A 12,882-nucleotide genomic window follows, 5' to 3' on the forward strand; every position below is an offset into this window, starting at 1 on the left:
TCAAGCGATTGGCGATCCGCTGAGCCTCCGCCTGGGAGTATCCCAGGACCATCACCTTGCTCTTGGCAAAGTTGATCGTGAGGCCCAACATCTCCTGAAAGCAGAGGATGAGGAACTTGAGGTTTCGAATATCGTTGTTCGATCCCTCCACCATCATAATGGTATCATCCGCATACTGGAGGTGGTTCAGACCTCCATTGTTCACAAGGTGGGGACAAATCCCCCGAATGTGACCGGCCCGCTTGGCCAAGTCTAGGATCGAGGCCAAAGCATCAACCACAAGGTTGAAAAGAAACGGAGAGATCGGATCCCCTTGCCGGACGCCTTGGCCAGTCAAGAAGTAAGGCCCGATCTCCCCATTGATGTTCACAGCTGTGCGGCCACTCGTCACTAACTGCATCACCCTCACGACCCAGTGGGAGTCGAAGCCACGCTCGAGAAACACCTCCCGAAGGAAGGACCAATGAACGATGTCGTATGCTTTATGGAAGTCAATCTTGTAGAACACCGCACAGAGGTGCTTGCTCTTGACCTCATGGATGACCACGTGGAGAGCGAGAATCCCATCCAGAATAAACCTGCCCTTCGTGAAGGCAGACTAGTTCGGGTGGTGGATCCGAGGGGCGATTAGGGCCGCCCTAGCGGCGTGCCCCTTAGTCAAAATCCGGAATATCACATTGAGGACCGTGATAGGCCGGAATTGCCTTATGTCAGCAGCACCTAGCACCTGGGAATTAGAGAGACGATCCCGTAATTAAGCCGGGACATATCTAATGTTCCCCTAGCAAAATCCTGGAACAGGTCCAGGATAAGGTCCTTAACCATCGGCCCGAAGGCCTAGAAGAAGCGAACCGGAAGCCCATCCGGACCTGGGGCTGAGGCTGGGTTCATGGCTTTGACAAAGGTCTCGACTTCCCGGCATCAGATGGAGCGAGCAAGGCCGCGTTCTCCTCCGGGGAATCTAGTTGGTCAGGAGACCAAATATGGTCCGCCAGGGCGATACCCCCTCGAGGGCACCCCACGAATAACGACTTGTAGAAGTCGTCAACTAGAGAACGAATACCAGCATGATCTTGGAATAGTTGGCCCCTTTCCCATAAAAGGGGAATGGAGCATCGTCCCCTACAGCCATTAGTGATGGCCTGGAAGTAGACCGCGTTGACGTCGCCAAACAACACCCAATTAACAGAACCTCAATGTCGCCAGAACTCCTCCTCCTTGGAATAGATCTCCATGAGGGAGTTTTCCAGGTTATATCTATGGGCCCATTCATTAGAGGAAATCCTGGAGATATCCGCACGAAGGTCAAGGGCACGGATCTCCTCGAGAAGAAAGGCCTTTTGGAGACGGAGGTCTCGCCCAATATTGGCACCCCACCCTTTCATGAATTGCCTGGACCGTTTGGAAAGGTGGTGCCATTCGTCCGGAGTGGACATCCACCTATGGGGCTTGGCTAAAGCCGAGACCCAATGAGTCTGGACGGCAGCCATAAAGCCCGGTTGCCGGAGCCAGAAAGTTTCAAACTGAAACCACGGTGGAGGCTGCGGTCTCTCATCCCTAGAAGACAAGAGAAGGGGAACGTGGTCGGACCCGATGCGAGTAATCGCCTGGAGCGAGGCCAAAGGAAACCGGAGCTCCCAGTCGGGTGAGACAAACACGCAGTCGAGTACACTAAGGGTCGGGGAAACCTATCGATTAGTCCAGGTAAACCGTGCCCCGACCCCATCCAATTCTAGGAGACCTAGATCCACAACCCAATCATTAAACCGATTCATCTCCGCATAATCAACACGCGAATTGCTCTTTTCCTTGGGGGAGCGGAGAGGGTTGAAATCTCCACCGACCACTACCGGTAGGGTCGCGGAAGAAATCTTGGCATGGAGTTCGGCCAAAAAAGCGGCGGAGCCACTATGGTCGGCTGGGCCGTAGACCACGATGATCTCCTACTTGAAATTCATATCGCGTTCCCAGACCTCCATGCTGATGAAGTGGGATCCACGATCCATGGGTCCCACCTCAAATGTGGCATCCTTCACTTCGAGAAGGATGCCACTAGAGTGGCCGGTCACTCCATTAGATGGCAAGCAGTGCCATGCGAATAGATGTCTACTAAGGCGCTCAAGTTCTGCAAGGGAGAATTCCGTGCGCATTGTTTCATGGACCGTAACCACATCTATGGATTCATCACGCATGTACTCAATGAGCTGCCTGCGGCGGCCATCGTGGCCGAAGCCCCGCAGGTTCCAGAATAAAGCGCGCATGATCACTCATCTAATGGGTCCTCCCTGGACCCAACTGTGGTGGAAGCACTAAGAGCGTGACGCAATTGGGCAGTACGAGAACGCGTCCGACCACAAATCTCACCCGGGTCGATCGCGGGGAGGCCCCGCCCACTAGCCCTACAGGGCGTAGAGGGAGGAACCTCCGCAGCTGTTTTTCTCTGTTTTAAGTTATGGAGAATAGACCCAGGGGACCATAGGTTCACTAGTGGCATCTCTCTCGAAGCTATGGGTGGTGAACCCCTGCTGCTTAGATGCCTATGTTGAATTAGTATGTTGATATAATTTCACACACTACGTTCTTATTGTGTTTGTATTAGGTCGAGATGTTGTTGGTATTGCATTTCTTAATTCAAGACAACAATAAGTGTTTATATTTGTATTAACATATGTGTGGGCAAAAAAAGATGTGACATTTACGTATAAATGTGTGGGGGTATTTGTAAAACATATGTGAAATGTTCAGACTGCAAAACATTACGAACGCTTTAGAAATAGTTTGAGTATCAAAATCAGACCGATCACTTTCAGAATTTGTCAAAAAAGGTTTTGAAATAGTTTCAGCATGTTCAAGAATATTCAGTAGCACTTAAAGAAATAGTTTGAGAACTTCCGGAATGTTTGTAAACACTTCCTGCATATGTACCTTGAAAATGAACTATATCATGTAATATCCCGAGTATTGACAAATGTCGCATGTCATCAATTGAGATCGTACGATGCGAACAATTCATGAAACGTGTTTCATATAGACCGCATCGCTTCTCGGTTGCATTAGGTCTTTCCATTAAGGCACAACGGGTCATCTAGTTAGCTGAAGTATCAACCATTATACTATCCTGGTAGATTTGCTGCAACACCCCTCTATAGCGGTTGATGTCGAGGGTGATGTTCTGGCCGTTGAGGAAGAGCTCCCACGTCATACCATACCCCTGCCTATTTATGGAGGCGACATCGGTGAAGACAGCATGGTCCCTCGGGTATTTGTACTTGAGCGTCGTCTCCTCCGGGGTCGTCTCGTATTGGACGTACCGGAGCCCCATGTCAGCCGACGGTGCACCAAAGGCAGCATTGGATCCCCAGCTCATGTCGCCCCACGGGACGACCTGCACCAACGTCGCGTTGCGCGGGAGGAACACCAGGTTGGTGAGCCCTGCGCCATGCACGCCCACCATCACGTCGCATGAGTTCACAACCTCTGCGAACCGGGCCATGTCGCTCACGACATGCGGCTCTGCCGACACCACCTCGAAGCCGACCTCTGTGGCAGCTGCGACGGCCTCCGCCTCATTCACGAACGCCCTCGAGTTGCGGCGCAGGATCATGAGGAGGCGAGGCCTGTCACCGGAGGTCCGGTTTACAGGGGTCGACCACTCACGCTTCAACGAGTAGATCGAACGAAGAAAGTTCCGGAAGTCCGTCATTGTGTAGCCCTTGCGGGAGAGAGCAGGGATGATCCCCATCTCCTTATGGCCTTCGGTGCCGACGTGCACCGACGGGAAGCAACGCACCTTGTCATCGGCGTCCAAGTTGATGACCGGGTACTTGGAGAGCGCGGCGAGGATGTCTTTGAACTTGTCGACCCACTTGTGGTTGTAGTCGGTGACCACAAGCTGGACGTGACCATTGTACTCCCTCACAGTGTTGAAGAGAGGGATGACGCCGTCGGTCATGGCGTGGAAAAAGTTGCTGAGGTAGGCGCCGGTGGAGAAGACCACCGCGGGGACGTCGTGCGTTACCGTGCACCGTGGCGCATCGAGGCCGCTCCAGCGGATGGTCACCCCTCGTATAGCATTCATGGTTCCTTCCTCCGACTTACGCGGGTATGGGCGGATCTTCACCGTCCCATTCTCTGGCCGGTAGCTATCATCAGACACCGAGACCACGTACACGGTGGCGGATTTGCCGTGCATACGGACATCGCCTTGCATGGCACATATGTCCATGCGTTCACTGCTGAAGTCGCAAATTGACTTGCTTCTTGGTGCTGCCACATCTGTATCATGCATAAAAGAGTTACTCCCTTTTTGGATATTTTGATATGGACTACTTACGTACTGAAATGAGTTGTTACAAAAAGAAAACCCAACTGATATGAGTGAACAAATAACTAAAATGCGTCTATATAAAGCCGGATCAGAAACAAATTGTACAACATCTTATATATGTGAGTGGAGGAAGTATTAATTAGTACTAGTTAGAAACTTTTCTTAGGTTTTCTTTTGTCACTCTTAGGAAATTTCCAATTGCCGTTGGATCATTCCATCATGGGCAGCCCTTTATTATATACTCTACTAGTCATCGGTTCATGCACGGGCTCATACATGTATTGTGACAATTATATGGTTACTATTAGTAGGTAGTGTTTTGGAGGTAAATAGTAAAAACAATTAATATTTTGAAAATTTAAGAAGAATTTTGTAATGAACATGTTCAGGTCTTAACATGCTTGAAACTTTTCATGAACAAAAGAAAGATGTTGTGATCTGGGCCAAAAAAAAGGTTCTAAACGAAGGCTAGTTTTAACATGAAATATCTTCACCTACTTCACTACATATGTTGTTTCTTGGTAAAATTCACTACATTGTTAAAAGAGACATTCATGTATGTTTGAAAAAAAAAATGTTAATAGAAAATGTAAAGACGTAGAGATTCAACTGCAGGAACTTAGAACCATGTGCAAATCGTTTGGTTATTCTGTTGAATTCAAATCGTTTGGTTATTTATGGCATGTTTTCTAGGATTAACACGGTGGCTTGAAAGATGCCTCCAATTAGTACTCCATTCGTCTCATAATACAAAAGCGTTTTTGACACTAGCACGCTAGTGTAAAAAATGCTCTTGTATTATGGGACGGAGGGAGTGTTGAAAGCGCTCTTGTATTATGGGACGGAGGGAGTAATTAGGAGTAATTTTTATAATACGTTGGTACTGTACTACAACCCAGTGCTTGGATATGCAGTATACATACATTGTACGTACCTGATTTTATCAAAGAGGCATCTACTCCCGCGTTCATGGCTTGCAACCCCTTCTCGTTTTGGAGATCTGCAACAGATTACAGTACATATATTCAATTGAGTAGGCAGACTTGTGTTTCCAACAAGCTGACTGAACCTCGGTGCTCTGGAGAGATCAAGTAATTAATTACCTCTGATCCCATCGAGGACGTCGCCGCTTGATGCGGGAGAAGGTGGCGCTTCGACGACCGGGTCAGAACTAAATGAAGGATCGACGATTATACTATCATGGTAGATTTTCTGCAACACCTCTCTGTAGCGGTCGATGTCGAGAGTGATGTTCTGGCCGTTGAGGAAGAGCTCCCACGTCATACCATACCCCTGCCTGTTTATGGAGGCGACGTCGGTGAAGACGGCATGGTCCCTCGGGTATTTGTACTTGAGCGTCGTCTCCTCCGGGGTCGTCTCGTACTGTACGTACCGGAGCCCCATGTCAGCCGACGGTGCACCAAAGGCAGCATTGGACCCCCAGCTCATGTCACCCCATGGGACGACCTGCACCAACGTCGCGTTGCGCGGGAGGAACACCAGGTTGGTGAGCCCTGCGCCATGCACGCCCACCATCACGTCGCACGAGTTCACGACCTCTGCGAACCGGGCCATGTCGCTCACGACCTGCGGCTCTGCCGACACCACCTCGAAGCCGACCTCTGTGGCAGCTGCGACGGCCTCCGCCTCATTCGCGAACGCCCTCGAGTTGCGGCGCAGAATCATGAGGAGGCGAGGCCTGTCACCGGAGGTCCGGTTTACAGGGGTCGACCACTCACGCTTCAACGAGTAGATCGAACGAAGAAAGTTCCGGAAGTCCGTCATTGTGTAGCCCTTGCGGGAGAGAGCAGGGATGATCCCCATCTCCTTATGGCCTTCGGTGCCGACGTGCACCGACGGGAAGCAACGCACCTTATCATCGGCGTCCAAGTTGATGACCGGGTACCTGGAGAGCGCGGCGAGGATGCGTTGGAACTTGTCAACCCACTTGCGGTTGTAGTCGGTGATCACAAGCTGGACATGGCCATCGTACTCCCTCACAGTGTTGAAGAGAGGGATGATGCCGTCGGTCATGGCGTGGAAAAAGTTGTTGAGGTAGGCGCCGGTGGAGAAGACCACCGCGGGGACGTCGTGCGTCACCGTGCACCGTGGCGCATCCAGCCCGCTCCAGCGGATGGTCACCTCCCGGATAGCATGCATCGTTCCTTCCTCTGACTTGCGCGGATACGGGCGGATCTTCACCGTCCCGTTCTCTGGCCGGTAGCTGTCTTCAGACGCTGAGACAACGTAGACGGTGGCAGATTTGCCGTGCATACGGACGTCGCCTTGCATGGCACAGATGTCCATGCGGTCACTGCTGAAGTTGCAAATTGACTTGCTTCTTGGTGCTGCCACATCTGTATCTGTAAGATGCACACAAGAGTTATTAATCAGTAGAAAGAAACTTCTTTTTACTAGTTTTTAGAGGGTGCTTGGATCCAAGGGACTATTTTTAGTCTGACTAAAAATAGTCTCTTTTAGAGGCTAAAGTTCCAAGCACCCCTGACTAAAGAGAGGTTAGGACTAGTCTTGAGGCTAAAATTTTTTAGTCATAGGAAACCTACTAAAATATGTATTAGCCCTCTCTCTTATCATTTAGCGCCTCTCCTTTAACACATGCGAGTTCTGGATGGAGGGTTTGAAGGATAATAAATGCTCAATAACTTGATTTTAGTCTCTTTAGTATTTGGATCCAAACATGAATGAGGCTAGCAAGTTTTAGTCCTACTACTTTTAGTCATGGGACTAAAACGTATACAAGCACCCTCTTAGTACCTTGTCATTCTTGGAGAGATCGAAAAGGTAATTAATTACCTCGTGGACGGGCTTGACTTTTGTTGGCACTGACGACGCCGGGGCGTGATGCGGGGGAAGGATGGTGGCTTGTTGCGGGAGAAGGTGGTGCGTTGACGGGCGTTTCATCGCCTGATGCGGGAGAAGGTGGTGCACCGACGGGCGTCTGCTCGCTTGATGCATGACCGACCAAATCTGAATTAGACCAAGGATCAACCCATATTACTGTTAGTGCCAAAACCAATGAACTAATTAGAGAACGCTCAAGCTCATGGGCAGTATACATACTCGCGTTGCAACAGATATGTTAAATTACCTCCGCCCCCCTCGTATTAGTACTTAGGGTCATATTTTGATCATGATTTTAACTAATAAAAGTATGAGTTATACATAGTAAAGATAATATTATCGGAAACTATGTTCAAACACGATTTCAGCGATGTAATTTTTTCTGATGACATGCATTAACATTTTGTTAGATAAATCTGTGGTTAAAATTGAGCATATAATATAAAGGAGACCAAAAAACAAGGAGATGCGTCAATTCATACTATGGGCCAAGAGTTTGAGTAATGAGTCTTTGGGACAAATGAATCGAAGATGAGTGCGCACACGTATAGATCAGATGAACACTCGAAACCTAGAGTTGTTGCTTGTAATGTAATTGAGGGGACTTACAAAGAGTTGTTGCTTGAAGAGGAACCTGCGGCATGTGATGGGAGTTGAGCACGACCAAGACGAGGACAGGAAGCAGAAGCCACACGAGAGCCCTTGCCGCGGCCTTGCCCGCAAGCATCTTACCTTGTCGTTCCTCCTGCCCTTTTTCATCTTGTACCCACTGGCTTGTTCACTTAGCTTGAGTGAACAATGGTGGACACTGATCGTCCTCACAGACCTGGGAGCTACTCCTACTAGCTAGTATTCTGCAAAGTCTGGAGTCTAGTGAGTGAGTAGTACTAGTAGTACAAGTGAAGCGTGATGCGATCTCCTTCCCGAACGCGCGCGCTTCTCATATTACTCTACTCGAGACCGGGTCTTAAGTCTTTGGGTTGACCTCACCTCTGAGTGTCATAATGGCACCACTGCGCTAATCGAGCATACTACTGCCACTAGCATATATGTCTAGTACTACCTCCGTCCCGGTGTATAAGTCATTCGCGTAGTTCTAGGTCGATAATTTAACTATCTAAATATGTATTATATGTGACAAAAAATATATATTTAGAAACTACATCCGTGTGGAAATCTAGTGGTATACTTTTCATGACATATAACACATATTTAATTCCTCAAATCGATGACCTAGAACTACGCGAATGACTTATACACCCGGAGTAGTACTATATAGAGGGTGTTTGGATCACTAGTGACTAGAGACTAGAGACTAGTAGTAGTCACCTTTAGTCAGTAAACCTCCAAACAGCCCTGACTAATGGGTGACTAAAACTAGTTTAGTCCCTAGTCACCCCACCCCCAACTAAAAGTGACTAAAGTCTCTCCTCTAATTAATTGGCGGGCCCATCCCCTTCGCACGCATCTGTCACCCCATCCCCTTCGCACGCAGGCAGGGGCAGCCGCCCCATCCACTCCGCCGCTTCCCTTTCCACCGCCGCCGCCGCGGCAGCACTCCGCCGCACCGCCGCACTCCCGCCGCGCCCGCTCCCGCGTCCGTGCCATGGACGGCGACGACGAACTCCCCTTCGATTTCTTCTCGCAGACGGCGTCTTCCGGTGCTGCGGCGCACCACATCGATGAGGACGGGTGGGGGATTACGCCCCCTCGTCTCCGGGGATCCGCCGGCCGCCGCTTGGTGGCAGGGGGGCTCGAGCGCGGCTCGGTGGCAGGCGGGCTCGGCCGCGGCTCGGTGGCCGGGGGGCTCGAGCGCGGCTCGGTGGCAGGGGGGCTCGGCCGCGCTCGGTGGCCGGGGGGCTCGGCCGCTGCTCAGTGGTCGGGGCGCTCCGCTCTCCCATCGGGTTGGATAACATCGACCTCAACGGCGACTCCGCCGTCGCCGCCTCCTACCCCAACCTGGGCATGTACACGCAGCTTTTTCATCCCGGGAGTGCGGCCGGCCATGGTGTGCCCCTCCAGCGGACCAGATCGGACGGCGTGGCGCAGCGGCAGGGTCGTCCACCTCGCCAAGGTCTCCTCCCAGTGAGGGCCCCAGATCGTCGTGGCAAGCAGGTCGTCGCGACATCGGGACGAGGTGGTGCTGGTTCAAGTCGCACAGGCAGCGGCAGGCAGCGGCAGGCAGCATCGATCATGGTAGAAGATGTTGAGGAAGAAGATGAACCAGCTGAAGAAGATGTTCAGGCAGAGGAAGACGACAGCATGCTGAACCAGCATATCCAGGTACAATATTTGTCCAATTGTTGTGTTTACTTGAATGAATGTATGTGAAGTGAAAAGTAGGAAGTAGAAAAACGAATTGGAATCGAATTGGAAAATCTCAGAAAATCTCAGAATTGAAACAATTCTTGTTGGACAAATGAAACTACTGCAAGGCTAACTGGACACATACATGGTTGTGGTGCCACCAAACAAGGTTCCACAGTATTTAAGCAGACATGGTTACTGTAGTCAGAATGTTATGGCTGTGTGTGATTTCGACATGAGATTCACTTTTGTGCTTGCGGGGTGGCCTGGATCGGTCCATGATATGAGGCCATTCAAGGATGCTCTTAGCCGGTTTGATCACAAGTTTCCACATCCACCTTCAGGTACGAAACTTGATACTCAGTACAATAGGTTTATGCCTTACATTGACATTTGCTAAAATGCATTGCCATGAACAGGGAAATTTTATCTTGTTGACTCGGGCTACCCCAACAAACAGGGTTATCTTGCACCGTATAGGGGCCAAAAGTATCATTTTCAAGAGTTCCATCAAGGCACCATGCCGAGAGGTAAAAAGGAGCACTTCAATTATATTCATTCTAGACTACGCAATGTCATTGAGCGTTGTTTTGGAGTCTTGAAAAATAAGTGGAGGATTCTTTTCAAAGTACCAAGTTATCCTCTACGCAAGCAAACAAAAATTATTGTGGCATGCATGGCCTTGCATAATTTTATTCGTGAAAGTCATTTGGCCGACAAGGAATTCGATAGGTGTGACAATGATGAGAGTTATCAACCTCTCCTTGAGGAAACAAGGAGGAGGAGGCGTCGTAACACTAGGGGTGAAGAAATGGAGCTAGATTCAGTGGATATGAACCGAGTGAGAGATACGATTGCTGATGGTTTGTTCAACAGGCGTTGAGAAATTTCTGATGTTATTTATTTCGTTTCCAACATGTAACGTTATGGGACAATTTCAGTTTTCTTATGTGTGGACAGTTTTGATTTCCTTGTGTGGACAATTTTGATTTCTTATGTATGTACATTTTTCATTGTGCTTTTCGTGAGGGATAGTCTGGTGCTTGTGTTGCTTGCGTGAGGAGAGAAAAAAAAGGTATTGAGAGCTGGTGTTGCATGGCGTGAGGGAGAAAAGGAACAGGACTTTGCTGCTTTCCTTCCTTGCGCGGGAGTATAGCGGTAGTTGCTGTTGCATAAGGGAGAGAAAAGAGATAAATGGAAGGGAGAGAGAAGAATTTAATATTGAAACATTTAATGCTGACTAGTAGTAGTCACCTTCCAAATAAGGCCTGACTAAAAATTTTTAGTCTGACTACTACTAGTCACATGACTAGAGAGTATCCAAACACCCTCATATACTCTCTCTCTCTCTCTCCCTCTCCATCCATTTTTACAGGGTCCATACTCTAGAGTGGGTCTTAAGTCTTTGAGTTGACCTCGACCTCGAGTGTCTTAATGGCACCACTGCGCTAATCCAGCATACTCCCTCGGTTCCTTTGAACAAGTCGTAAATTCTTTGTCATTTCCTCAAGGAGAGGCCAGCAACGTGGAAGCTTTCCTATATTGTCCCTGAAAAGTCGGATCTCCCGTTACGCATTAATCTCTCGTGTCTTTGGCTTCCTCCTCGGTTCTCGCCAGTACTAGTACCTCTTTGTGTGTATATTAGGCTGGTCGTAATGATAGTATCATAGCCAGTATCATGCATGTCAACTATACAATTTTGACAAGGTGCCATTGAATTAAATGAAGAAAGAGAGTGTTGAGTATCATATCATGATACCGTATCATTATAAATGATATGCTAATATGTGTCATGCATGATAATAAATAAAGTAGTAAATAATACTAATATATGATACTATGCATTAGGGAGGTACTATCATACACTAATATCATATGCATGATACTAGTATATGATACTCCTCATTACAACCAGCCTTAGTTGCCATCGTATTTCATTAGCAAAATATTAATACATGTCATCATAATTTATATTGTTTGATTTGTATTTGAATGTAGTTTTCAATGATATTGTTTTTGCTAAGTATAGATTATGTCCTATTAGTTAAAATTATGATCAAAATATGATCCAAATTATGAAAGGACTAGTAAATCAGAATGGAGTACTACCTCCGTCTCGATGAATAAATCATTCGCGTAGTTCTAGGTCGACGATTTAACTATCTAGATATGTCATTCGTGTAGAAATCTAATGATATATTTTTCATGACATATAACACATATTTAAATCCTTAAATCGATGACTTAGAACTACGCGAATGATTTAATCACCTATATTACTAGCTAGTAGGAGTAGTTGTAATAAGCTATCACTAGTGTGAACCACAATAAAAGATTGGGAAAGTTGCAGTCGAGTGCGCATTGTCTCGGGATGGATGCATTGGGCCTGTTCCATGTCAGATGATTGTCAGGCCATATGTGGTTTAACTTTCTTCCGGTTATTAATGATATGAGACAATTTTATCCGGTTGTGCCGCTGTGTGCATGCGACCTTGTGCAGCAGAAAAGACAAAGAGAAAGTGTGCACTCCATTATCTCCTTTCTCGTACCCAGTCCATCGGATTTGTCAACGAAAATATTTTCAATAAAAAAGCAGACATACATGACCTGGTGTATACACTACTATCAAAGAAAAAACAATCAGCGTTACGTCTAGCAGATACAAACGGAGAGAATGGCGTTTTATCACACTCACTAGATCAGTGCTGGTGTGTTGCAACGGGGACATACATCTTTTAGTAGTGTCTAACATATAGTACTTTTAGGATCCTCGTTGTCAACATTACAAGTTACTATGTTCTTCTTTCTTTCACACACTACCTCTATCATACAAATCCAAGTTCACAATGCCCCCTTCCACAAACACTTTAAACTATGGGCATGAGTCGTTGCAACACCACACTATTGTATAGTTGAAACGACAACATGAGCCGTTGCAAAGCCGCTCCCTGACTCCAGAGCATGACAAACAACATGATGGTTAATGCCCCTGACTCCAGAGGATGACAAAATGATAGTTAATCTCCCCGACTCCAGAGCATGACAAAAAGTTTCAAGTAAATTAAATACGCAAAATCATGTTACAAGGAGGGGACTTAGCATAATGTTATACTTGACCAGACACAATGAAGTCATATATACAACATCTCTTCTTGATTTATGCCCGAATTGGCTTTCCAACTATACCGACAAGGATATATACAAATCTTCTTTTTTCTGAAGCATTGCTTCTATGTTGCTGGTCTTTTATGCACTATATGAAAGATAAGAAACAAATCTGGCTTCCAAGGTATTTTGCATGGAGGCCTCACTATTGTGATTTGTCTCTCCATGTGCTCAAAGTGTCCAGGGGGATTGCCCAAGTGATGCGTGAAGTCTTCATGAGG

General features: G+C 47.6%; 1 protein-coding gene and 1 pseudogene across 1 annotated transcript; one reads left to right on the forward strand and one right to left on the reverse strand.

Moving 5' to 3' along the window:
* Window positions 1–2,975: 2,975 nt before the first annotated feature.
* On the reverse strand, window positions 2,976–7,994 carry LOC119314852. Its single transcript, XM_037589540.1, has 5 exons — window positions 7,799–7,994; window positions 7,142–7,315; window positions 5,431–6,690; window positions 5,262–5,327; window positions 2,976–4,275 (listed from the first exon to the last, which is right to left on the reverse strand). Exons 1-5 carry the CDS (start codon window positions 7,914–7,916, stop codon window positions 3,086–3,088), a joined length of 2,808 nt encoding a protein of 935 aa, XP_037445437.1. The 5' UTR covers window positions 7,917–7,994; the 3' UTR covers window positions 2,976–3,085.
* An 801-nt stretch (window positions 7,995–8,795) lies between these two features.
* On the forward strand, window positions 8,796–9,399 carry LOC119318773 (annotated as a pseudogene).
* The last annotated feature ends 3,483 nt before the right edge of the window (window positions 9,400–12,882 follow it).

The sequence above is a fragment of the Triticum dicoccoides genome, chromosome 6A (genome assembly GCF_002162155.2).
Source record: "Triticum dicoccoides isolate Atlit2015 ecotype Zavitan chromosome 6A, WEW_v2.0, whole genome shotgun sequence".
NCBI lineage: Eukaryota > Viridiplantae > Streptophyta > Magnoliopsida > Poales > Poaceae > Triticum > Triticum dicoccoides.